The 27,554-nt window shown below is 48.0% G+C and overlaps 1 protein-coding gene across 4 annotated transcripts; it reads right to left on the bottom strand.

Moving 5' to 3' along the window:
• Window positions 1-16,884: 16,884 nt before the first annotated feature.
• Window positions 16,885-26,159, bottom strand: Stoml1 (stomatin like 1). 4 transcript variants are annotated; one of them, XM_052188187.1, is made up of 7 exons: window positions 25,832-26,159; window positions 24,423-24,529; window positions 22,685-22,834; window positions 22,236-22,439; window positions 19,370-19,565; window positions 18,799-19,014; window positions 16,885-17,761 (listed from the first exon to the last, which is right to left on the bottom strand). In XM_052188187.1, the coding sequence occupies exons 1-7, from the start codon at window positions 25,962-25,964 to the stop codon at window positions 17,568-17,570; spliced, it is 1,200 nt and encodes a 399-aa protein (XP_052044147.1). In that variant the 5' UTR covers window positions 25,965-26,159; the 3' UTR covers window positions 16,885-17,567. The 4 variants fall into 4 exon arrangements, with proteins under 4 accessions (XP_052044147.1, XP_052044148.1, XP_052044149.1 ...); XM_052188188.1 differs by lacking the exons at window positions 24,423-24,529; window positions 25,832-26,159 and adding an exon at window positions 23,711-23,799; XM_052188189.1 differs by lacking the exons at window positions 24,423-24,529; window positions 25,832-26,159 and adding an exon at window positions 23,505-23,704.
• Between the last annotated feature and the right edge of the window lie 1,395 nt (window positions 26,160-27,554).

Raw genomic sequence — 27,554 nt, forward strand, 5'->3', positions numbered from 1 at the left:
AAACTTTAGGACAATGCCTGTGGTACTTTGACAACCACTTTCTGCCCTCAAGGAGCTCCACTCTCTGGCAGCAAGACATCTTAGCCTAAGCTGAAGTTCCAGCAGCTTGTCAGGGACCAGACTGTAAATGCACCTGAAGGCCACAAGGGGGAGCAGGACTTTGTTTCCTCAAGGCTATTTCAGGGATAGGATTTTTTTTTCTTATTGTTTTGTTTTATTTTTGGGTGGGTTTTATTGTTGTTGTTGTTGTTGTTTTTGGATCTATGACATAATTTCTGAGTCACACTGTCTCTTTTGCTGTTTACGTATAACTAAGGAACATTAATGAATAATTTGCATATGGTTACATTCACCTCCTTTATGTGTAGAGTTTGACAAGTTTTAAAACTATAAATAAATATAAATATACTCCCACCGTAAAAATGTGCAAAAGGCTGGGTGGTGGTGGCACATGCCTGTAATCCCAGCACTCTGGGAGGCAGAGGTAGGCGGATTTCTGAGTTCAAGACCAGCCTGGTCTACAGAGTGAGTTCCAGGATAGCCAGGGCTACACAGAGAAACCCTGTCTCGGAAAACCAAATCCAAAAAAACAAAAAACAAACAAACAAACAAAAAGTGCAAAAAGTCCATAACCCTCAAAATCCCCTCTTGGGGCTCAACAATTAAAAGCACTAACTTTTTCAGAGAACCCAGATTCGATTCCCAGCACCTACATGGTGGAGCACACTATTTGCAACTCCAGTTCCAGGGACCAAGGTGTCCTCCACGGACACCGAATGAACATGGTGCTTGTATACGCAGCACAACACTCGTACACATAAAATGCAAACAAAACCCCCACTCCTCTCTTGCTCCTATTGTGGAAATCTTTCTAGAGTAAGCACTCTGACACCAGTGGGAGTGGAAGAGAGGAGACATCTGGGCCAAAGCCAGGACTATTCCCAACAGGCCTTGGTACTGACCCAGTCTGTGTCCACAAGGAGGAGCTGGTGGGGTTTTACTGATACAGGGCAGTCAGCCAGAAGCCTGTGAGGCAGTCCGCAGGTTGTCAAGGCAACAGCCCTTGTTTCAACTATTTCTCAGGTGGCTCTGCTCCAGGTAGGCAAGTAAAGCCATGTTTGGCACTACGCATTCTAACAGTGCTTTAAGTGAATCACTAAACAAATCAATGAAGCAGTATCTAATATTGTTTTTATCTTATCCTGTGGCATTTCCGTGTACTCAGTCTCACAGTCACAGACCCCTGGAGTCACTGAGCTGTTCTCTGCCTTTCGTGGGATCTCCATGTAGAATGCAGCCTTTCTAATTTCGTTTACAGAATATGCCGTTTATTTTTATTTTTATATTGTAAATTGAAATAATCTAGCTGTATATACTATGGGATACAAAGTGAGGTACTTTGTGATTTCTGAACATGACAGAACAATTAAATTACGCTCATTAACATAGCCATCATGTCAAGTACTAGTCTTTTGGGGGGTGAAACCATTCGGATGCAATTTCTTGGTGACTTTTGTTTGCTGTTTTGGTCAAGGCCTCTAGCCTAGGCTAGCCTTGAACTTGCTACTTAGTCAAGGATGACACTGAACTTCGGTCCTTGTGCCAGATCTTCCCAAGCGGGGCAAGTACAGTCACGTGCAGCCACACCCTGCTTCTGCAACACCGGGACTGAACCTAGCGCTTCATGCATGCTAGGTAAGCACTCTGCCCAGTGAGCCGCAGTTCTTCATGATTTTGGAATGTGCATTCGCCCAGGTCCACCCTCAGCTTAAAGAGGGGTTCTGAGAAGGATGTCTAGGAGCCTCGGAAAGATGGACTTGAAGTCAAATTGTGGATTCAAGGTGACGATCTGTGTGCTGCTTGATACAGATTTTCCAGTCTGCTTCTACATTCTGCTTTCTCTCTGGAGATTTTTCTGTCCATCATGCGTGCATGACAGTTCTCGGAGCAGCTCTCTTTTTATCCTAAAAAAGTTTTCCGGATAGTTGGTCTCCTGCACGGCACAGGTCCAGTCTTTTATTTAACATGTCAATTCAGGTTTCCTCTTGATTGGACAGCAAGCACACATCTCTCTCTCTCTCTCTCTCTCTCCCTCCCTCCCTCCCTCCCTCCCTCCCTCCCTCCCTCCCTCCCTTCCTTCCTTCCTTCCTTCCTTTCTTTCTTTCTTTTTGGTTTTTCGAGACAGGGTTTCTCTGTGTATCCCTGGCTGTCCTGGATGGAACTCACTCTGTAGACCAGGCTGGCCTTGAACTCAGAAATCCGCCTGCCTCTGCCTCCCAGAGTGCTGAGATTAAAGGCCTGTGCCACCACTGCCTGGCTTTACTTTTGTTTCTTTACATTGCAAACAATTCAGAGATCTGCCCGCCTTTGTTAAACTCAGAAGATAAACTAGTTGGGTGGGACCCTGCCCTGAAATCCTGAAGTTACCATTTCCCCTATACTTAGGCCTGGGCTTTGTGTGTTCCAGGCTGACCTTGAACCCAGGAATCTGCCTACTTTATTTATTTATTTATTTTAGGTATTTGCTTTATTTACATTTCAAATGGTATCCTTTTTCCGAGTTACCCCTCCGAAAACCCTCTATCCCACCCCCCCTCACCACCTCTCCAATTTCCTGACTTGCATTCCCCTATTCTGGGGGATCGAGCCTTCACAGGACCAATGGCCTCCTCTCATTGATGTCTGGAAAGGCCATCCTCTGCTACATATGTAGCTGGAGCCGTGGGTTCTTCCCTGTGTACTCTTTGGTTGGTGGTTTAGTCCCTGGGAGCTCTAGGGGTACTGACTGGTACATATTATTGTTCCTCCTGCAGAGCTGCAAACCTCTTCAGCTCCTTGGGTCCTTTCTCTAACTGCTCCATTGGGGACCCTATGCTCAGTCGATTGGTTGACTATGAGCCACAGATATTTTGATCCACTTTCCAATAAGGATCAAAGTATCCATACTTTGGTCTTCCTTCTTCTTGACCTTCATGTGGTCTTGGGAGTTATATCTTGGGTATTCTGAGCTTTTGGGCTAATATCCACTTATCAGCAAGTGCATACCATGTGTGTTCTTTTGTGATTGGGTTACCTCACTTAGGATGATATTTTCTGGCTTCATCTATTTACCTAAGAATTTCATGAATTCATTGTTTTTAATAGCTGAGTAGTATTCTTTTTTTTAATTTTTTTTAAGATTTATTATATATTTACATATATACACTGTAGCTATCTTCAGACACTCCAGAAGAAGGAATCAGATCTCGTGATGGTTACGGATAATGTGGCTGCTGGGATTTGAACTCAGGACCTTTGGAAGAGCAGTCAGTGCTCTTAACCGCTGAGCCATCTCCGTTCCTTCTCCACTCCAGGATAGCTGAGTAGTATTCTATTGTGTAAATGTACCACATTTTCTGTATCCATTCCTTTGTTGAGGGACATCTGAGTTCTTTCCAGCTTCTGGATATTATAAATAGGGCTGCTATGAACATAATGGAATATGTGTCCTTATTACATGTTGGAGCATCTTCTGGATACATGCCCAGGAGTGGTATAGCTGGGTTCTCAGGTAGTTCTTTCAGACCTTCAAAGAAGACCTAATACCAATATTCTTCAAACTATTCCACAAAATAGAAACAGATGGAACACTACCCAATTCGTTTTATGAAGCCACAATTACTCTGATACCTAAACCACACAGTATTTATTTAAACAGAATCACAGATATTTTCTTTTCTTTATAGATTTAAGTGGGTTTCTTGCCTGAATGTAATGTCTGTACACTGTGTGTGTACAGTGCCAGAAAAGGCCAGAGGGTATCAGATCCTCTGGAACTACATATAGTTAGAGATGGTCGTGAGTTCCCATGTGGATGCTGGGAACCAAACCGAGGTCCTCTAGAAGAGCAACAAGTGTTCTTTAATGCTGAGCCATCTCTCGAGCATCCTGTCTTTTCTATTTTGAAAATATTTTTCTTAAACACAGCTTTAAATTGTGCTCTGAACATTTTGACAAATTGTGTTTTTATTTTCACTTAATTAAAATATTTCTAATATTCTCCTTCTTAGAACCATAAGTTATTTTAGACGCCTGTTGTTTGATTTCCAAATCCTTGGAGGTTTTCCAGATATTTTTCTGTGACTGATTTATAGCTTAACTTATCATGATAGAGCATATTTTGAATGATTTCAATTATTTTTAATTCATCAAGGTTTGATTTATGGCTCAGAATGTGGTCTTAGTGAAGGCTACACATTCACTTGGAAAGAATGTGGACTTTGCTATTGTTGGGTGGAACATCTCACGGATAAATGTTCATCAGATCAAATTGGTTAGTGTTCTTCAAGTTACCCAATGACCTATAACCACTCCAATTTTGTGTGCTTGCTTTTTACTGTGCTAAGAGGGGACTCTCTCCGTTCCTTCTCTCAGCTCCATTGTTTTAACTGTCTGTCTCCTGATACACTGTTCTCCAGTGCACACACCCTTGGGAACTGTTGTCTCCTCTGACGAGCTCACCCCTTTATGTTCTGCCTTCTGTCACTCCAAAGCCTATTTCTTCTCACTGCCTTGAGACTGCTTTCCTTTTGACTATTGTTTATATAACTTTATCCTTCTTTTTTTAAAAAAGATTTATTTATTTATTATATGTTAGTACACTGTAGCTGTCTTCAGACACACCAGAAGAGGGCATCAGGTCTCCTTACGGATGGTTGTGAGCCACCATGTGGTTGCTGGGATTTGAACTCAGGACCTTAGGAAGAACATTTGGTGTTCTTACCCGCTAAGCCATCAATCCAGCCCCCTAGCTGTTTCTTTCAAGACAACCAAAACTGACCTCAAACTTCCAATCCTCCTGCTCCAAGTCTGATGTTAATTTATGTTACACTCTTATCTTGCTCTCCCACAAGTGGTAAGTGTGGTTACTGTTACTCTCTTGTACAAGCCTTGTAGACACTGAGTGTGGATGTGGGTCATTGTGTTTGGAGCCAGTAGGGTGCTTCTGGGTGCTGCTGGCTTCTTCCGGCCCAGACTCCTAAGAGCCTATGTTTTTGGTCTCAGAAGGTGGGCTTCCCACAGTGTTTCTGTCCCATCCATCTCCAGTGTGCCTGGGACAGAGTTTCTGCCTCACCTACAGGACAAAGATGTTAAAATTTTTATCTTGCATTGAGAGCAGAGAGTCTTGCTTCCTGCCTTGCCTGCAGCAGCCTTGGGGCTGGGGAACAGTGTTTTGGTAACTACACTAGGGAAACCAGTGGGATATGGTGCCTGCACTGCAGCCGGCAGGAGCTGTAGGATAACATGTGTGCTGCTACTAAGTGGTAGTTCCTGCCTCCCAGCCTTTCTCCTGCATAGCCAGGAAAGGCCCTCAGACAAGAGCTCACAGGAAGGGCACAGTCTTGCACCCCCCCCCTCCCCCCCCCCACATTTCCTGCCCAGGAGAACAGCTGGTCTTGTCTTTCTCAGGACTAGCTTGCCACTGGAATTTGGTTTCTAACTTGCCTCTGACCTCAACTCTGACAGCTTTAGTAAATCATGCTTTCATAGTTATCTGCTTCTTCCTGTTACAATGTAACCGACCATTCTCCTGTGGCTCTCTCCAGGCTCAGAACGACTCCTCACATATGCAAATAATCAAAGGGTTTTCCACACACCATGTGTCCTCTGCCTGACTCCTGACACCCTCTGAGGCAATGTCCTCAGCTCACAGCATCTTGTGGCTTTTCACTTCCCAGCAGCTTGAGTCACAGTTGCTTCCTCTGGAGGGGCTGGCTGCCATCACCTCCGTGCACTGCTCTGTCCCTGTCCCATCCAGGTATGTGACCATCCTTGGTCAAGCCCCCCTCTACTCTTTCCTTTTATCCCATCTACCATGTTTGACTCAAGTTTCAAAACATAACAAGTTCTTTTTAAAACTAAGAACGAACTTACCAGAAGGCCCAGCAGTTCCAATGTCTGACATTTGTCCCAGAGAAAATGACATTTATTTTCCCAGTGGGACCTGTACACAGATGTTCATAGCAGCTTTCTTTGTAATAGGCCCCAATAAATAAAATACTTGGCTATGTTCCCAAATGTAAGTAGGTAAGCACGCTGGTTGGTCCACATCCCAGACTGCTACTCAACCACAGTGGGTGTACCTCCTGAGAAAATGCTGAGTGAAATTATATCAAAGGATACTGCAGGCAATCGGGTGAAATAACAGATTCACTGACACAGGTGAGTGGCTCTCGGGGGCTAGGAAAAGTAGAGACTGCGGTAGCGCTAAAGAGGCAGCATGATGCATGCGAAATGACTGCACAGGCCAAGTGAGCCCTGTCATTTCCAACAAATGATCTTCGCATTCTCGGACAGCTCATTCCGCGCCTCAGTTCCATCCTAATGCTAAGTACCTGGAGATAGTTTCTAGTTTCACGGTCTTAAGGGCTTGGCCCCACCAGGCAACCCGTCTCAAAGGCCAGGCACAGATACCAGTTCCCAAATTTCTGCCTGGCCAACCACAATCCTGCTTCTCAGACTTGGTGATTTGCTAGAACTGTTCACAGAAAACAAACCGTGCTCTTTACCGTTTACTGGTTTGTGTAAAGGATGAGACTCTGAACAGTCACATGGGAGACACACGCAGGGGGAGGCTTCCTTGTCTGCTTCCTCTGTTGTCATGGGAGTTTGTTTCTATGGCTGTGATAAACACCTTGACCAAAAGCCGTTTGGGGAGGAAAGGGTTTACTCGGCTTACACTTCCAGTTTACTATGGGAGGAAGTGAGGGCAGGAACTCAAGCTGGGTCAGAGGCCATGGAGGAGTGCTGCTTAGTGGCTTGCTCAACCTCTGTCTTACAGCCTAGGGGTGGCCCCATCCACAGTGGGCTGGTCCTCCCACATCAATCATCAATTAAGAAATGCCCTGCAGGCTTCCCTAAAGACTGGTCTCACGGAAGGGATTTCTCCTAAAGGTCACCTCCTCTCAGATGACTTTAGTTTCTTCTGCCAAGTTGACCTAAGACCAGCCAGCACACCTGTTCCAGCCACAACCTCCCAGCATCACTACTGTGACCTGGAAACTCTCCAGACCTCATTATTTAGAGGTTGTTTGTTTGTTTGTTTTTAGAGAGAGTGTTCTATACTGTTTGCATGATCACATAAAACATTTGTCACTGGTAGGTCAACTCTCTGTTCCCTAGAGGTCACAGAGAAAGTCCTAACTTAAAACATTTCTTCCTGGTGAGCATCCTAGTCACTGTACTCCCTTAAACACTCACTCTATTAAGTTAAACTCCAGTGTGAAAAGGCTTGAAGAGCTCTGCCCCAGCATCTGGGAACAGAGGCCATGTCTAGACAGATGCTTCTTGCCTTACGAAAGGATTGTGTGTGCAGTCCTGACTGCTGAGCCCTCTCCCCAACTTCCTGTATCAGCTCTTCGCACAACCTCTCTGAACTCTGCAGCCTTTCCAGCCCTTTCTTAGCCATTCTGAAAACTGTGCATTTGCATATTATTCTGTGAAGCGTTAATGTGAGATCTGAGAGTCAGTATTAGTAACAGGCAGGCTGGGGAGCGGGCCCAGTAGGTAGAGGAGATTGCTACCAAGAATGATGACCAATGGGGCTGGAGAGATGGCTCAGCGGTTGAGAGCGCTGACTGCACTTCCTAAGGTGCTGAGTTCAGGTCCCAGCAACCACATGGAGGATCACAGCCATCCGTGATGGAATCTGATGCCCTCTTCTGGTGTGTCTGGAGACAACTACAGTGTGTCATATATATAAGTAGATCCTTTTTTTGTTTTGTTTTTGTTTTTCGAGACAAGGTTTCTCTGGGTAGTCCTGGCTGTCCTGGAACTCACTCTGTAGACCAGGCTGGCTTCAAACTCAGAAATCTGCCTGCCTCTGCCTCCCAAGTGCTGGGATTACAGGCGTGTGCCACCATGCCCGGCTTATAAATAGATCTTTAAAAAAAAAAAGAATGCTAACCAGAGTTTGATCCGTGACCCCACATGGTAGGAGAGGACGGGCTTTCACAAGTTGTCTTCCACCCTCTGCACTCAGTGTGGCAGATGCACGTGTGTGCACACAGTGAATAAATAAAGTAAGTAAATGGGATATCAATAAGCAAGTTTGTAATAAAAAGATTCCTCTTGCCAGTGGCCAGCTATAAAGGGCAACTGGGACTGTTCGGCTAATCATAATCAATAAACTATGTAGCTTGTGAATTTATTGGCTATCCAATAAACTCTGACATTGTGGAAAGGCAAACATACCTGTTTCTGACATAACATAGTCACAACAGGGACATATTAGTCTTTCTCTGGCTTGTCCTAACTTGGAGGCAAGGACACGAGAGACCTGTTACTACTAACACAGCCCAGCCACCGGGCTCACTGAAGCAGCTGTTTTCCTTCCTGGGTGGTTGCTTGGGCTCTCAATTTGGCTTCTTAAAGCATGGCTGACAGCAAGCTGGCTTCTTGACTGTTGATTGTGACAGAGGGAGTGGTTTCCTGGGCAAATGGCTCAGACTGTAGGGCAGAGTTCTACTTTACATATTGTTTTTGTTTGTTTGGTCTCTCCAGAGCATCTTCCGAATCTCCCAGTGTACACCCAGTGGCCTCCCATGCTCCCCTGACCTGGTCCCATTTGTCCTCTGACCTCATCTGCCTCTTTCCATTAAAACCCTGCATATGGGGCTAGAGAGGTGGCTCAGCAGTTAAGAGCACTGACTGTTCTTCTGAAGGTCCTGAGTTCAAATCCCAGCAACCACATGGTGGCTCACAACAATCTGTAATGAGATCTGGCTCCTTCTCTGGAGTGTCTGAAGTGTATTCACATATAATAAATAAGTAATTCTTTTTGTTTGTTTGTTTGTTTTTTGTTTTTTTGGTTTTTTGGGTTTTTTTTTTTTTGAGACAGGGTTTCTCTGTGTAGTCCTGGCTGTCCTGGAACTCACTCTGTAGACCAGGCTGGCCTTGAACTCAGAAATCCACCTGCCTCTGCCTCCCAAGTGCTGGGATTAAAGGTGTGTACCACCACTGCCCAGCTAAATAAATCTTTAAAACCCTGTGTATTCCTTGTTGCTCTGAAATGTACCAGGCCTTCTTCCAAGACATGCTCAGCCTTCAGTACTATTACTCGTGTCTAGTTTTCCCAACTACAACAGAACTTCCACAGGATTTACATCTTAGTTGAGCTGGCTCACTATTTTAACAGTGCCACCTAGAACACTGTGTTACCCAGCAAAAACTCCGTGCCCAGTAAAACGTTTAGTTTTTTAAAAATATATGCCAATTATACATAGTTGGTTTCACTATGACACTTCCATACATAGAAATAGAATATTTCAATCACAGTCACCCTTCACTACCCTCCAGTTTTGTTTCCACTTCCCCTAATCTTTCGGGTTTTCCCAGCTAACACTCCTTTTACTTTTGTGTGTGTGTGTGTATGTGTGTGTGTGTGTGTGTGTGTGTGTGTGTTCCTGGGTCTGTGTTCCTGGGTCTGTGTATCTGTGTATATGTATCTGTGTGTGTCTATGTCTATATCTGTGTGTGTGTGTGTGTGTGTGTGAGAGAGAGAGAGAGAGAGAGAGAGAGAGAGAGAGAGAAACAGCAGAGAGAAAGGTTAGGTTATGTCAGAGTTATTTATAAGAAGGTGAGTAAAATTGAGTAAAATTTAGGGTCCCATGAGTCCCTTCCTCTCCATGACAGGGTGCTGACAGGCCCAATCCTGCACAGGTCTTCTGTGTGTCTCACGCTACTGTGTGTTCTGGCATGCAAAGCCGTGACATACCCACACGTGACTGTCACATGCCTCAGTTTACCCTCCTCCAGCATTTACATCCTTACCCCCCTTCTTCAGGATGTTCCCTGAGCGTAGAAGGGGGTGACTCTCTTGTTCCATTTACAGCTGAGCATGCAATCGTCACTTTATTCTCTTCATTTTGACCAATCATCGGTCTCTACGGTCACTCCTGACAGTACAAAGAGAGATTTTCTGACAAAGTCGACAGCAGCACCATTCTGTGGACATCAGCAGAGTTCCTCGTATCCACTTAGCAAAAGAGCAGCAGTTTGCCCAGCCATCGGCACGGTCAAAACCAATAATGAACGACTGAGTGAGTGAATGTGCCCTGGATATTTAATAAAACAACTGCTCTTTATGGGGTGCTTAAGAGCACACCAGGCACCAAGCTGTCCTCATCTGATATCTACTTTTATTCTTTATTTTTACCTTTAAAGATTTATTTATTTTTATGTGATGTTTACATGTGTGAAACTGTGGGCATCACGTGCATGCAGGAGCCCAAGAGGCCAGAAGGGGATGTCAGGCCCCTGGGATAGGAGCTAATAGGCAGTCGTGTGTTGCTGTGTGGTTGCTGGGAGCCACACCAGGTTCTTGATAAGAGCCGTGAGCACTCTTCACCGCTCAGCCACTTTTATTCCAGCCTGTCATTTAAACAGGGTCTCACTACATAGCTCTGGCTAGCCTAGAACTTCCTATGTAGACCAGGCTGGCCTCAAAACTCTGACATTCATCTGCCTCTGTCTCCTGAGTGCTGGAATTAAAGGCATGCACCACCATAATCTGCCTCACTTCTATTTTGTATGGCTTTCCTAAGGGGTCCTCCCCCCCCAGGACAGGCACAGAGCCCTTGGAGGTGACAGGGACCCAAATATATGGTTAAAACCTAAGATAAAGATTTAAAGATCGTAAAGTGGAAAAACTAAAGAATAATACAAATTAATTAATATTTAATCAAGTGTTTATAAAATGTCATCCATTATTAATGTATGTCATTAATTTCATGTCAGCTTCTTTCATTATTAAATATAGCAATCATGAGTTGCATTGTATTTGGAAATGATTTGTAGGGTTAGAAGATTTTTTTAACTCTGCGAACGCATTGGGAATGAAGGGAGAACGGAAGGAGGCCGAGAACTGCTCTTAGCCTGCTCACTCCCACTGAAAAACCTGCGAAACTCACATTGTATTATCTTACAGGGTGTTACATTTGATGGAGGAATCCACATACCAAAACGCCTTTGATATAAATAGCCCACTTCTCAGATTTAATCCACAACCTGCAGTTTCTCCATTGTACTAGTCAACACTGTCCAACATCTGCTGGCTAACCTCCTAATCACTTCCCTTTCTACCCTCAGGCCCACCGAACACATCCAGGCCCAGGTATAGCAGGGATGTTTGTTTGTTATTAAGATGGGAAGTGATCAGGCCAGGTGAAGTCTCCTGCACCCCTACATTTTCCCTCCACAGAAGGACCTCCCTATCCTTAAAACGTTGATACTCCGCGAAAGCAGAGTCTGAAAGAAAATCTGTTGTTATCCAGCTACCACTAGGTGGCGCCACACACTAAAGACTGGTTTCTTCAGGTTTCCTTAGACCCTAACGCAGAAAGTAGCGCGACCTCTGGGTGTCCCTCTCTAGTTTTTTCTCTTCTAGGTGACTCTGGCCGCTCCAGGGTGACTAGGAGACTTTGCTTTCAACTCGGAGTCAAGCCTGGTGGATTGGGTGCACACAGGGTCTGAAGCCAGTGGATGCTCTGCTCTGCTCGTTCCCAGCTCCAAAGTCAAAGTTAGGAAACAGTCGAAGCGCGGACAGAACTGTGTCCATAGAACTCTGAGAGTACCGGGCTCCTCCCCCTCTGGGGTCCTGCTCCTGCCCACATTCGCTCCTTTACTCCGCTGCCTGTTCCTGTTACCTTCCTTCTCCGCCCCTTTTCTTCGGTGCTACCTCCGCGTTTCTCTGTCTCGCTTCCTTCCTTTCTCTACACATTCAAATTACTCTTTTGCATATGTATGCATGTACGTGAGGAGCAAATATGTGTGCATACGCATACCTGAGGAAGTCAACAGTGGGTGTCTTCTTAAATCTTTCTCTACTTTATTTACTTAGGGATTCACAGAGCCCAGACTTTGCCAATTCTGGCTGGTCTAGGGATATTAGGGATCCTGTCTACATAATTACAGATGGGCTCCACCCATACTTGCCCAGTTTTTAAATGAGTTCTGGAGATTCAAATTCCTGTCCTCGTGATTGTATGACAGAGATTGTCCACTAAGCCATCTCTCCAGCCACAAGATTTTTTTCCCCTTGTATTCAATAAGCTCACTTTCAAAGCCAGCTGCTGGTGTCCATTAAAGTTAGACAGTGGCCGCCACTGGAAATCCCGTAAATGTGGGCTGGAGTTCCAACTCCAGACAGGCAACTCTTCCTGGCAGGAGACTGAGAAGAGACCCCTCTGTCTCTCTGCTCTCCAGTCTCCTTCCCCTCTATCCAGTCTCCCCTCTCTGCCTCAGTCTCTGTCTCTCCCTTGCTTCTCTCATGCTAGGTTCACAGGATGGGTCTCTGTCTGTCCTACCTCCAAGTTTGTGTACAGCCTTTACAATAGAGTCAGGCCTGACAGGACTAGAAGCCCCGGGGTCCTGAAACACTGTTTCCAGACAACCCTTGTCTCCTCGTGAATAGTAGCCAGGAGACACAGGGAACCAGCTCTGTTACAAACCCTCAGGGAAACACATACTCTGGGCCTACCTGCCTCACTCTCCTCATCCAGGAAGTGAGCTGGTAGGATCTATACTTACACACACACACACACACACACACACACACACACATCTTCTTGTTCCACACCCTGAGGTTTTCTTTCTGTCTGCACCCTAGCCAGATACCAGGTGTCCCCCACCAGCCTTGAAAATACTAAAAAAGATTTGCTGTTCTCTCAGAACAGGAACTGAGAAGCAGCTGGCACGGCCCATCTAATAAAGAACCTCCCAGCTCCCCTCCATCCCTGTATGCGATGCTCATGCAAATAACTGGGTGGCTAACTTTACCTTCTGCTGACTGGTTAGAACCTGGGGGAGGGGCTGGACTGCAAATGTCTTCCTGCCTGTGCTCAGCCCCGCCCCCTATATTTCCTTCCCTCCTCCTCTGTTACTCCGATGTTCCTCCAACAATAGATTTTTTTTTTCTTTCTCTAGAAACTACCACCAATCCCAGGCTCTTTCCTCTGGGTACAAAAACCTCTTAAGCAACTTTAACGGAATGCCCTCCCCGCCCTAGTCAAGATAAACAAGATAGCATCGTAAAGTAGCTGGGACAAAGGCGGCAGCTGGGCGTGGCAGCATACAACTGTACTTACAGCATTTGAGATGCTGAGGCAGAAGACCCCAGGAGTCCAAGGCCAGCCTGGGCTACCTATGCAGACTCTGTCTCAAATGGGAGAGGATGGATACACCAGCCATGGTGGTGAATACTGGAGTCCTCTGCAGTGGGAATAAATCTATACATTTATTTATAGATTTAGGCTAAGGGCAAGACCTATGGTAATAATAATTACTGCCATCATATAAAAAGTCTTGTGGAAGAATAAGCTAGAACCAAGAGCTGTGTGAGGAAGGGATGGGTGGATGGGAACACACGGAAGGAGCCATGCTTGCTAGGGACAACCCACAAGTTCTCTCTATTCCTTAACAATGTAAGTTATTATTAACACTATGTTATTAGTTTAAGTGTTGAGGTTTTTGTTTTGCTTGTATGTATGTCTGTGTGCTGCGTGAACGCTTGGTGCCCAAGGCCAGAAGAGAGTGTCAGATCCACTGGAACTGGAGTTAGAGTTGTGAGCTGCCACATAGCTGCTGTTTGAACTTGTGTCCTCTTGAAGGATGGTCAGGGCTTTTAACCTCTGAGTAATCTCTCTATCCCCTTAACTATTTTTAAAAACAAGGTGGACATATTAGCTATTGTGATGGTTTACATGAGAACACCCCCATGGGTTCATATATTTGAATACTTCACCCTCAGTAGGTGGACGGGTTTGAGAAGGATTGGGAGGTGTGGATTGTCAGGAGGTGTATCAATGAGGGTGGGCGGTCACGCCCACTGTCTCCCTCTGCCTCTTGCTTGCTGATCAGAGGCTCAGCAGCTGCTACAGCAGAATGACAGCAAAGTACCACAAATTTACATATCAATTATCAAGGAATAACCATTAACATTACTCACTCGGTGCCAGGGGCAGTGGTGGCACACACCTGTAATCCCAGCACTCTGGGAGGCAGAGGCAGGCGGATTTCTGAGTTTGAGGCCAGCCTGGTCTACAGAGTGAGTTCCAGGATAGCCAGGGCTATACAGAGAAACCCTGTCTCAAAAAAATCAAATCCAAAAAACAAAAAACAAACAAACAAAATTACCCACTAGGTTATTTTGATGGGGAAAAAATAGAAATGTCTGCCTAGTGCACACCAGGATATAGTAGGTGTGCAGTAATACTGTGATTTCTACCGCTCAGCATCTCCACACACAGCCCTCACATTTCAATTCTATCTACTCATATAGAGGCGTCAGCCTGCCTCTTCCACTTGTGTGCCCTCGGGGGTGTCTCCTGTCCTGCCTTTCTCTCGTCAGTGCTCTACCCACTGGCAGTCTCAGGGACATTTTCTGACTGGCCCTTTAGGTACTTTTGTGCTCCATCCCATGTGGACTTCCCCATCTTCCTAGCCCAGGGCAATAGAGCCTGTGAGACATTCCTCTGGCATGCAAACCATACCCAGAGAGGTGCCCACTAACGGTTGATGTAGGTCTTACCTACATCTACACAGACACCCACTGAAGTTTCCATTTCCCAGAACAGGTATACTAATCAGAAGTTCATAAAGAAAAAGAGAGTTTCAGTTCTCCTTAAGCTATGATCTTATCTTTCCTGTCAACACCTTCCCAGGGTACAGTTCCAGCTACCACAGGACTGAGCATGAACATGGAAAAAGACCTGGGTACCCTGGGAAAAGCAGCCCTGCAGGGCACTGGCACCTGAATGCTTACAGGTAGCTCATGGCCCAGCGGGGAAGCAGGGTAACATAGAAAAGATTCATGACAGCCAGAAATTGGAAACAACCCAGATGACCCTCCACAGAAGAATGGATAAAGAAATGTGCTACACTTACATAATGGAGAATTATTCAGCTCTTAAAAAATATGTCATTGTCAAGAGTGGTGGCACACACCTTTAATTCCAGTGCTCAGGAGGCAAAGGTAGGAGGGTCTCTGTGAGTTTGAGGCCAACCTGGTCTACCAAGTGAGTTCCAGGACAACCAGGGTTGTTACACAGAGAAACCCTGTCTTTAAACCTGTCCCCCAAATAAAGTAAATAAAATTAAAAAAAAAAAAAAAACATCATAAACTTTGCAGGCACATGGAGGGAGCTAGAAAAAAAAATTATCCTGAGTGAGGTAACCCAGACTCAGAAAGATAAATATGGTATAAATTTACTTATATCTGCATATTAGTCATTAAATAAATGATAATCAAGTCACAATTCAGAGAGGTAAGGCCTAGAGGAAGGAACCGGGGTGAATGCATACATTTCTCTGGGAAGGGGAGGGGAAATAGATTTTATGGGTGAACTGGAGTAAGGCACTGAGGGGAGGAGAATGAGAGGAGAAGGTAAGAAGGGGGAGGAGAGATGGTAGGGAAGGAGGGAACAAGGGGAGAGACAGCTAGAACTGAAGGCATCTGAGGAGGAGCATGGAAACCAGAGCGGTGGAAACTTCCTATAATATGAAGGCGACTCTAATGAAGTCTCTAGATAATGAGGATGGAACCCCAACTGGCCACCTCTTGTCACCAAACAAAACTTCTAGTGCTGGGGCTGGGTTTCATCCAATTGAGTTGTTGACCAGAAGGGCTCCATGGTACGGTGGTTTGAATACGAATGGCCTTCATAGATTCATGTGCTTGAGTGCTTGGCCATAGGGAGTGGCAAGATCAGGAGGTGTGCGTGACCTTATTGTAGGAAATATATTATTGTGGAGGAAAACTTTGAGGTCTTATTTACTCAAACTATGCCCAGTGTAGTCGCCTCCTTCTGCTGCCTGCAGATCCAGATGGAGAACTCTCAGCTCCTTCTCCAGCACCATCTCTGCCTGAGGGCTGCCATGCTCCCCACCATGACTATAATGGACCAAATCTCTGCACTGTAAGCTAGCCCCAATTAAATATTTTCATTTATAAGAATTGCCATGGTCATGGTGTCACGTCACAGCAATGAAACTGAAACTAAGACACATGGAAATCCCCAAATAATCTAAGCTGTTGCCAAGACAATGGGTTGCTCTCCACAAACTGATGACTGGCCCCCATTGTTGAAGACAATATTCACATTACTCCTTGAACATGGATGAAGAGGTCCAGCTGGTGCCTACATAGAACCTTCACCCCCCCACACACACACAAGTTCTAATGCGCAGAACACGAAAAGGTGCCAACCAATCCACAAAACCATTGTGGGGCCCATACTGACCCTGAGGGAGGTGCCCAGGCCAGACAGCGGAGCTACAGCAAATACGAGTCAGTATCTGGCAGCAGAAAAGGCAGAGGAACATATTGTAGGCCTGGTATAGTAAAAGGGCCCTGAAGAAAGCAGAACACAAGCTAAGGGCTGTGGAACTTGCCAGTTGGTTTTGCTTTTCTCTACAGGCCTCTCCGGGATGCGAGATTCACCTCCTAGCCTTGAGTTGGGGTCTATCAGTGGAGCAGAAGCCAGCTGAGCCCAGTGTCAGGCCTTTAGCTGTCTCTTTCTCCACACCCAGAGAAGCCACAGTATCCGAGAGCAGCAACAGCGCTGCTCACAGTGGTTCCGATTCCTCTCATCTCACTCTTCAGGAAGTTAGTATTTGCAGTCATGCCCTATTTTGCTAGAGAATCTGTTCTCCCACTATAAAAGAAGCATAGAGCAACCCACAGCTACCTCACCCTGACTTCCAGGGCCGGAAGACACCCTGGAGGAAGAGCTCCACATGCTCTGAGGGCCTGTGCCAGCCTCTAGTGTTGGTCCTTGGCTGAGCACAGTGATTTGCAGACCCTCCTTGCCCCCCACACCCCACAGCCGGCTGCACTTCTCCATTCCACACTGTAAACGCCACATTTATTTGTTGGAGGCTCCAAGCCTCTAGGAAGCACAGAACAGCAGGGCTCTTCCGCATGCTGCCCTGAGCCCAGCTCCTCAAACATGCAGGATGGAGCTGGTGGATAAGGCCTGCTGTCTTCAGGAGCAGACCCACGAGAAAAGAAAACTGCTCTATCCCATGCCCTCCCCACCTAGCCGGTTCTGGCTTGCCAACGGGAAGGTGGGCTGCCTGGATCCACTGCAGTAAGCCCTTCATGAGGGCTGCCCTCCCTCGCCTTCCCTTCCCTCTGATCTCCCTGAATGTCAGAGCCACAGTTCATGTACTCCGATCCCTCACACGCTGCCCTTTAGGCTGCCTCTGTGCTTCACCTCTTTCCAGTCAGGTTATCAGCTGGGTCGGGCAGGCCAGGCTTTCTGTCTTCACTCTGTGCAGTAACTCAGGACAAAGCATTTGCTGGGGATTGAATGAGCAAAGGCCTGTCCGGAGAACTACCACAGCTAAGGTGCAGTACACCTGACTCAGCTGTGACCAGCCGCAGATGTCTCCCAGCCTCCCGGGCTCCTCGTTGGGCCTGAAACATCCTCAGGCCTCAGTTTTTCCGTGGCCCAAACCAACGCCTCCTATTCCAAGAGGCTTCTCTGGCTTGGCACCAGGGCTTGATGTTGGATGGACGACCAGCACGGCTACTTCAAGGCCTTGAGGACAGCCTCCAGCTTCATGACCACGGCCAGGTCACCCTTCACCTTCAGTCGCCCACTCATGTAGGCCCCCAAAGGCCTAAGTTCCTTGCACAACAAGGCCTGTAGGTCTGCCTCAGTCATCTCCACCACCACGTCAGGGATGCCATCCGGCACTCCATGTCCCACTCTGCCTTGTCCTGTTGGGAGGGAGCATTAGCATCAGTAGGAGGATGCTATGTGGGTAGCACATCCCACTAACAGTAGCAAGCGCTGGTTAGTTCAAGTTCTAGAGTTGGGGATGTGGGTTAGGCTTAACACACACACACACACACACCACACATACCACATACACACACACAGACACACACACACAGACACACCACACATACCACATACACACAGACACACACACACACACACACCACACATACCACATACACACACACAGACACAGACACACACAGACACACCACACATACCACATACACACATACACACATACACACACACACACACACACCACACATACCACATACACACATACACACAGACACACACACACCACACATACCACATACACACACACACACACCACACATACCACATACACACACACAGACACACACACACACACACACACACACACACACACACACACACACACACACACACGGTAGAGGTGGGTCAGGTTCTAATATTGTGGCCTTAAGCCTAACTGACTGTGACTACATGTTGCTTCTGTTTGCAAACTTAGGAATGACAAAGTTGGGCTGGAGAGATGGTTCAGTGTGTAAGAGAACGGACTGCTCTTCCAGAAGTCCTGACTTCAATTCCCAGCAACCACATGGTGGCTCCCAACCCTCTGTACTGGGATCTGATGCCCTCTTCTGGTGTGTGGTGCATTCATAAAAATAAAATAAACAATTCTTTTGTGGTGGTCCGGGGGGAGAAGGAATGACAAAGATAGTCCTGCCTTCCAGGTTCACAGTGACAAGTAGGCAGACTGCTCAGGGGAGAGCCGGGCATGTGACAGGCCCTGCCATATATGAGGGCACCTGGTTATCGAACTGAGCTGTACCGCTGATCCCAGGGAGACCAGAGTCCAGGTTGCCATTATGGATTCCTCATTCCAAACAGCTGTCAGAAGCAGAGGACAGTCTTTAAATGACCATGGGGCGAGGGCACAGACAACCTAAGGGGAAAGGGAAGAGAAAGACAGAGAGGACAACCACACCTGTAGTAAGGTCCAGGAAGTAGATACTCTGGGTGCCACTGGGCAAGATGATGTTGAACTGATAGCAGGCCCCAACCTGGCTGACCAGCGCCTCTGACAGGAAGGGTTGCAGGGCGGCGAGGAGCCCCTCAGCCACGGGCTGCTTCGGGCTGGCCTCAGTCCCAGCCCCAGCATGAGAAGCAGGGGGTTCCACTTCATTTATCATTTCCAAGGTGTCTACACAGGAGGCCAATAGGGTTGGGGAGGGTGACAGAGAACAGGTCAGTGCTCTGCAAAGGTTAGGATCACTCCAACCCTCTGTGAAGTTTCTTCTTACAGCCCTTCATCCTCTGTGAAATCGCCTCCTCTTAATTCCCAGCAAATAGCCCAAACCCATGTGTTTGAGCTACTCTGGCCTGGAACACACAGCTCCTGCAGGACTGGGGCTTCCTCTCACAGAAGCTACCAAGGGCCTCTACACCTGCACACTTGGGCCCTTCTCTAAGCCCTCACTCTGGTCAGCTCTAGACATGGGATAGACTATAGGCTAAGCCAAAGGGACTGGAAGAAAAGAGCATGCCACACTCCTTACCTGGCCCTGGGGACGGAACACGTCCAGCCGCCAAGTTCATACCTCCCCCCAGCAGGTGGAGGGCCAGCTGCTGGAGGGTGCTGTCCAGGCCGGGCACAGCTAGGCTGTCTTGGGGAGGCTGCAGCACAGCCTCTACTGCCAACTCTACACGGTCTACCTCCAGTCCCCAAGCTCTGGTCACGTCATTGATCTCCAGCTGAGGGCAGTGAGGGAAAAGGGGAGAGCGCCCCCTGAACATCTTCTCTGGACACCTCGCTATAGCCACACAGGGACATGGAGGTCCCATATCCATGCTGGAGAAGCTCCCCTGGGACTCAGCAGGAAGCGGCAAGTGTTTCACTAGGCAAGGCCAGGGTCAGGGAGGGAGGTGAGGACTCTAAGTAGAAATAAATAGAACCTTCTCTGCAAATGCCAGACTGTAGGCTCTAGAAAGTTCCACTCAGATTCTCAAGTATGGATTGGGGCACTGGTGAGAACTATGGTTTCCAGGTAGCCTCCTTCTGCTCAGCTGGGTTTGTTCTAAGACGACAAGGGACCCCAGAGGGGAGTATATAGACATGGTGGTGACAACCAAGCAGACTCTTCCTTTTTGGCGAGAGATTCTCCTGGCTGCTGTGTAGAGACTGTGTTGGGAAAGAAGGAATGGTTTCACACTGCAGGTAAGAAGTGAGGAGGGACTGGGCAGGGGGATAGAGGGAGGGAGAGGACAGAGGGGTGTGGTGAGGCAGATGCAGCAAGGGAGGCCTGCCTTGAAAACTCATGTAAAAGTCACAGGAGGAGCTAGAGAGATGGTTCAGTGGTTAAGAGCACTGGCTGCTCTTCTGAAGGTCCTGAGTTCAAATCCCAGCAACCACACGGTGGCTCACAACCATCTGAAATAGAATCTGATGTCCTCTTCTGGTGTGTCTGAAGACAGCTACAGTGTGCCCATATGCATAAAATAAATAAATATGTCTTTAAAAAAGAAAAAAGGATAGAGGGGAGCAGAGCACACAAGCATCAGACTAGAGCAGTATTGCTGTGAGCCCTGGAGCAAACTCTGCTGAGGTGGGGGGTGATGGGGGGGCGGGGGCGGTTGCCAAAAATGAGAAGGCCAATAACAGAAACACTGGAGGCAGGAGATGAAGCAGGGTTGGCGGAGGGGCAGAAAGATCTAAAGTAGAATGTTGCCACCTGATGAAGTGAGGGAGGGGCTGAGAGACTCCCACTGCTCAGACCAGACGATGGGGTGTGTATGCAGAGGGGGGCACTGTGGTGACAGCAGAGCTACCTCATAAGTCTCAGGTAGAGGAACAGAACCTTCTAGAAGTCATGGGAGGAGGGGTGGGAGCCTGAGTAAGGAGGTAGAGAGACTCCTTGGGATCCCTGGGGGAGGTGGATCAGGCCGGGCAGTGCAGCACAGCACACAGCACAGGGAAGAGCCTCCAGGAGGGAAGCGGGAAGCACAGAGGTGTGAAGGCTCTGCCTGGAGTCTCTCCTGACGGTGACTAGGCAAGGCAGAGCACAGAGCAAGGGCTGGGGAGGCTGCAGGGGAGCAGTGGGGGCTGAAAAGCTGTTGGTCAGAATGCAACTGGGGAGGAAGAAGGGAGGCGGCAGCTGGGGAGGGGGTAGGAGGGGAAAGGGGCGAGGGGAGGGCTCAAGCCCCGAGAATACAGAAATACAGCTCCTGAGACTTCCTTTCCACTCTACTGTCCCAGGGGCCCACTCTTCCTGGCAACGGCCCCTAGTGACTCTCACAGCCTAGATGGACTCTCTCCTCACTGTCTCACACCCATAAGATCCATTTTATCTTCCTAAAGATGAGTTATAATGGGCTGTGCTTGTGTGAAGAAAATTTGGCAGCACCGTCTTACCTGAGCTGCACTATCTAAGGCCTGGAGTATGGGTAGGAGCGGATGGATGGTTGGGCTCTGGCCCGGCACTGTTACCAAGAATGGTTCTCAGAACCGAGTGAAATCATTTCTGAACCTTGGTCCCCCTCCTCCACTAAAATGACAAATGCAGGCCCTCTCACAATGAAAGGGAAGCTGAGATGCTGCTGGGCAGGTACAGTGAGCCACAGAACGCTGGGCCCGGGGCCAGTGCGCTCAGTGGCAGACAGAACATTTGTCTAGGGTGTGCACAGCCCTGGGTTCCATCCCCAACTGGCATCACCACAAAACAACAAAGCGAAGCAATAAAGCAATCGCTGTGGGGCTGACTACTGTTAGTGGGGGCTCTCACTGTGTGAGAGACCACTGTTAGGGCTGAACCCTGTCAGTGGGGGTGCTCGCTGGCAGGTGGTAACCTAGGCAACCTAGGCAACACAGGAGGCGGAGCACAAGCTGGGTATGATAGGGTCATACTACCACATGTGTAGCATACAGGAAAGACGGTAAATTCCAGTGTAACTAATTTCTCATACATAGAGCAGGGACAGGACAAAGACTCAATTGTTCCCATGTCTCTGTTCTGTTCCAAACAACAACAAAATAAGTCAAAAGAACCACATGTACAGGAATACCAAGCACTCGCCTGTACGCGGAGGGCTGATCCTGCCACCCACAGAACAGACACTTCGAGGGCTCAATGCCCAAGGTCTCGATCACAGCAGCAGTGAAAGGTAAAACAAAGCAGTCAGAGGCAGCGGCCTAAGAGCATCCCCTAGAGCATTTCTTTTCAGGACATGTGCTCAAAATGTGCATGACCCAGGCCGCCTACTGTTCCTCCACTTGGGGTCTCACTTAGATTCTTTTCAGGAGGTTACAGTGGTGAGATGCAGTGAGTCAAGGCCCAACGAAATCCGGTCCTTGTTCAAAGTGACCTGGCAGAGAAAGCCAGGCCCTGCTGCCAGACCCTGGGCCCCACCTTGTGAGGAGCCACCTACCAGGAGCTGGTCACCAATCTTGAGTTTCTCCATCTGGATCTCCTGCAGTGGCCTTCTGAGTAGGGCCTTGGTCATGGCATTGTGGGCTGTCATGCGAGTGGCTGTGTTCAGGTCCTTCACGGCCATCACAGATAGCACTGGGTCCCAGACACGGAACTGGACGTCAGCTCCCACAGACAACACAGCCCCGTCCTTAGAGGCCAGCTGTTTCAGAAGACCATGACAGAGATCACATTTAAAGGGCTGGGGGCTATGGGAGGGCGTACCTACTGACTCTATTCAGCCTGACCTACCAGCTTCAGCCAGCTCTTCAAACACAAAATGTTACTTCCAAGAAGGTGGAGTCAGGTACAGGTCAAGGCCCTGGTATGCCCACGATTCATCAGGCGCATGCCTCATCAGGCGCATGCCTCATTCCTTTTGTGCTGGGCAGCTGAGAAGCCTCTCACCTTGCAAGGAGGAACATTGAAGGCTCGGGTCCTCAGATCCACCCTCTGGAAGGAATCAATGAAGGGCAGGAGAAGAACCATGCCGGGCCCCTGGGGATTACGGATCCGGCCCAGTCGAAATACAATCATCCTCTCATAGGTGGGCACGATCTGGTCAGGATGGCAAAGGAAAGGGTTTGGAAAGCCTTGGCTGGTTAATGTCATTTGCCAGGTCCTCCTCTGTCCTCTGCACTTCACCCAGCCAGCCAAATGCCCTTTGGTGTGCATAGTGTAGGCCAGACGTCAGCCCTGGCCATTTCCTATTTTCCCTTTCCTCCGCCATGAGGTGAAGGACTTCCTGTGGTATACCCTCACCACCGTGATGCTCTGATCAAACACACCGAGTTAAGCAACCAAAGGGTGACACTTGTGAAGCTGAGAGCCAAACCAAGCCCACCTTCATGGCTCTCTGTCACAGTGACAAGAACACTAACACACTTAGCTGGGCTCAGACAGAGACACTGAGCTCAGAGACAGACTCAGCCATTACACAGCCCGTCAGTGAGAGGGGTGTGATCTGAAGACAGAACTCAGTGATGGGCCACAGCTTAGTCAGCACAAGTATTGACTTGATCAGAGAAACTTCACCTCTGGGCCTGAAGCTAGACATGACTCATTCCAGGGAAATGTTTGCTCTTGGATTAGTTGAGGGAAAGGCTGGGCTGCTCTAACAAATGCCCTGAGCAAATGGCTTCGCCACTTTCAGATCCCTGGATCCCTTGATAAATAGTTAAGTCTAAATTGAGAACTTTAGTTTCCCTAGGGGGGCCAGGCCACACACCTGTGGCTACAGGACATTTGCTTCAGTGGCACTGTAGAAGTAGGACCCGGGCTCGCCTCAGTGCTCCCTTCTAGACTCACAAACACAGAGGCTTTCTAGGGACTTCCCTGCTGAGGGCCATGTGACGGTGAGGTGACACTGGCCTGGGCTTCGCCTCTCTGGAGCGCTCAGTGTGCTGCTCATCTACATCTGTATCATCACCTTACCTATAGCACCAACCGTTATGCAAAGTGAGACCTGAGTTTCATTATTCTGTGCTTGCTGGGTATGCTGGGCGCTCTTCTTTCGATCGGACCTGAGCCAAAGGGAGGATGATTTTGCAAAAGAATGTGTATGTCCAGATTCCAGGACTCAGAAAACAATTTCTGCTCCTTCCTGGCTCTCAAGGTACCTTTGGTTCAGTCTATTCATCTGAAGGATGGGAACTGCCCTAGTTTCTCCTGTTGCTCTGAGAAACACTGTGATCAAAAAAGACTTGGGGAGAAAGTTTATTTGGCATTTGGGTTACAGACCATCACTGAGGGAAGAAACAAAGGCGGGAACTCACGCAGGAAACTGGGGGCAGAAGTGAAGCGGAGACCACAAAGGAAGGATGATTGGAGCCCGCTCCCCCAACCCCTCTGCCTGGCCTGCACTTGCAAGTGCTCAGCTAGCTCAGGCCCAACTCTCAAGCAACCAAAACACACTCCAAAGCTGTGGCTACAGGGTGGAGGCAATCCCTCAGTTGAGGTTCCCTCTTCACAGGCATCATGTCAAGTTGACAACCAGGAAGAGCCATCAAAAAAAGGAACAGCCTTTGTCTTACCTATTTCATAGAGGTGTGATAGTGTTTAGAGGCAAGGGGCCAAATACGGGGAAGCCATTCATCGTCGCTTTCATTGTGCCTCCCAGCCCCCCACAGCATCCAGCCAGCCTTACCTTCAGAGCAAACCAGCCAGAAATGGGGAAGGTGAGCAGCAGCAGCAGGAACCCCAGGAAACTGATGAGGCCATGGCAGAGACAGGAGGGCCAGCTCTCCGGCGCATCTGGGGACAAAAGGGCAGAAGCAACCACAGAACACCAGCTGGGCCTGGCAGGACAACTTTAAGTACCGTGTCCCAGAGTACAGTGGGCCATGTGTATGTTTTGCGTGTGTTCTGCTCCAGAGGCTCCCCATAGCTACTTAGGGGTCTCCATCATAACTAACTTGTGTATCACCCTATACAAGACTTTTCTCTCCCGGGTGAGAGCCACCGAATCTGAGAATACAATCTGTTCAGTTTCTCTTTGCTGGACGACAAGCCCTTGTCTAATGTGTACCACCCACCTAAACCTGGACTAGAACACTCATGCTGGGTGAAACAGACATAACCCACTCTACCAGTGACTCCACAAGTATGCTTTTAAGGGGTCCTTACAAAGAAAATGCCTCAGCTACCTAGGATAAAACTAATACTCTTCAGTGACAGTCACAGTGGGACTAAAGTGTCCCTTTCTAGTTTAGTCTTTATTCCCACGTTAATACCCTGAAAAAATATGTATTTAAATGTGTATTTCAATTCAAGCTGTTTGGGGGGAAGAGCTGGGAAGATGAGACTCAAGCCAAGGATTCTGATGCCCAAAGGACTAAGAATTCCGAGTGGGTGTTGAGCAAACAGGCCCAGAATCTGAGGGTGAGCTTGCAATCTGCTCTCTCCCTCCCCAGCCCTAGACAGGAAGGTTACAAGAGAGCCTGTTGTATCCTTCAAGAGGCCCCTGCCTGCAGTACAGTGTAAGTCATAAATTAATTCCTGATCTCTTCAGGAAAGAAGGAATCCTTGGTCAGAGACAAACCTAAGAACAGGGGGCAGAAAATGGGGGATTCATTCAGGAAAGCCAAAGCTTTCAATACCCTGTCAATACAGGAGAACCACAGAGGACTCGAACACTCCAGGGTCAGGCTCTGGAGAGAGAAAGCCAAAGCTTGCAGGCCTGGCTTTTTGTTCTGTGCATCTTCACCAGGACACAAGAGACTCCTGCTCCCTGTGCTGCTACCCTAGGGTCTCTTTCCATTTCTCCACTGATGCCTTGTGGGTTGTGGCTTCCTCTGCCTAGGGTTCTGTTTTCTTTCTAAGCATGATGGGCTATCCAGGAAATAGTAACATGATGGGCTAAGATGGGGCTGCCGGGCTTCCAAAGCTACAGCTGGTGGCCCTGGGGAGAACAAATCAGTAGTAGCACCCCGACAGTTTGTCTGGCACCCTCTTCATATCCTATCCTCTTCACTAGCCTCCCTCCTAGGGGCAGAGAGTACAGGTCTTGGGGGTACTGACTAGTCCCACTGTCCGCCGTGCAGGGCAGCCACTCACCGGCCCCCGGCCCCACGCCGCCCGGCTCTGGGGACAAGCAGCCCTTCTGCGAACCCACAAAGCCGAAGCTCGACTGCTGGAAACGATCAAAATCCCCTAAGGGCAGTGCCCGGTAGCCAGACCTGCCAAGCATGACTTCTAACCGGGACACGCCCCGAGCCTCCACCGGGAGACTGCCCTGCCCAGCCCGTGGCAGCTCCGCCCCTCCTCGTCCCCACTGCTTCCGGCTTCACTTGCCCTACCAACAACAGTGGCTGAGTAGGATCAGGAATCAGGCCGGGTCCATGCCTGCCGCCCCACAGCACCCCCTGCGCTGGGAGGACCGAACAGCGGGCGCACAGTTTGGGGATGTGGCCTTGATTCTAAGGTGGAGAGCATCTTCAGGCTTCCTGACCACCTCCTTCCTAATCTCTTACCTGACCTTAGGAGAGGAGGCAAGGGAGTTTGGCTTTAAAGGAGCATTACAGGAGCGTTTTCTCCAGAATCAGGGAAATGTTTTTGACCTCAGACCACTCCTCCAAACTCAACACACTGAGGGATGATGTTCTTATCCAGATTTAGGCTTTCTTCTGGTGTGGACAGCAAATTGTTCTTTCTTTCTTTGTTTCCCCACAGCCAAGAAAACTGAGCCAGTCATACAGAGTCCTGTCCTTATTTGCTTAATGATGGTTGATCCAAGTCACTGTGAACAAGTTCAAGTCAGAAAGTTCGAACTTTGGTATAAAAGAAAAATTTCACATGCAGACACCCCAGGAATCATGGCAGTGGTGGTGGTGGGTATAGCACAGAGTTATAAGATAGAAGGGCTACCACAGCATTATATCAGACTCCTTGTTCCAGGCACTTGAGGTGACTTTGTCTTTCCATGGCTCCAGAAAGCCCAAATGAAGGTAGAAAATGTACTCCAATGGGATGCAGGAGGCCATTTTACAAAGCAAGGAAAGAATGGATCTTTTCCAGTATGCCATAGCCCATTTCTAAGTTCCTCTGCCTATGACTGCTAGGCTGGCTAATTTATGTTAACTTGACACAGGCTAGAGTAATCCGAAAGGAGGGAACTCCAATTGAGAAAATGCCTCCACAAGATCGGGCTGTAGGCAAACCGGAAGAGCGTTTTCCTAATTAATGATTGATGTTGGAGGGCCCATTCCATTATGGGTGGGGCCAACCCTGGGCTGCTGGTTCTGGGTCCTATAAGAAAGCCGGCGGAGCAAGCCAGTAAGCAGCATCCTCCATGGCCTTTGTAGCAGCTCCTGCCCCCAGGTTCCTGCCCTATTTGAGTTCCTGTGCTGACTCCCCTCATTGATGGACTACCATATGGAAATATAAGCAAAATAAAGCCTTTCCCCCTCAATTTGCCTTTTGGTCATGGTGTTTTGTCAAAGCAATAAAAACCCTAATGCCTCTAGTTCCAGGAGTGGAGTTTTAGTTAGTCAAGTTGACAACCCAGAATTGCCTTGCAAGTCTACCCCTTGTCAACTTGACACACAATCATATCTTCTTATTAATTTCCAAGTGAAAACAATAAGCAAATCATAATAATGCCTAAATACAATATAACTATCTGACATACACTTGCAAACACATTATATATTTAACCATGTTGTAATGACACCTAACAAGATATAACTATCCTTCATACAACTGCAAATGCATTATAAATTTAGAATAGGTGACAATGTTCCTTGAAGAACATTCTCTTTTTTTAATTAATTAATTAATT

This window comes from Apodemus sylvaticus, chromosome 7, assembly GCF_947179515.1.
Source record: "Apodemus sylvaticus chromosome 7, mApoSyl1.1, whole genome shotgun sequence".
Taxonomy (NCBI): domain Eukaryota; kingdom Metazoa; phylum Chordata; class Mammalia; order Rodentia; family Muridae; genus Apodemus; species Apodemus sylvaticus.

Bases quoted from the DNA above. Each gene is read 5' to 3' on its own strand.
- Stoml1 (XM_052188187.1), bottom strand. From the start codon at position 25,964: ATGCTTGGCAGGTCTGGCTACCGGGCACTGCCCTTAGGGGATTTTGAT. The intron at 22,835-24,422 runs GTAAGGCTGGCT...CATCCTGACCAG, and splicing joins CTGGCTGGTTTGCTCTGAAG to ATCGTGCCCACCTATGAGAG. The intron at 17,762-18,798 runs GTGTGGTTGTCC...CCCTCCCAACAG, and splicing joins CTTCCTGGACCTTACTACAG to GACAAGGCAGAGTGGGACAT.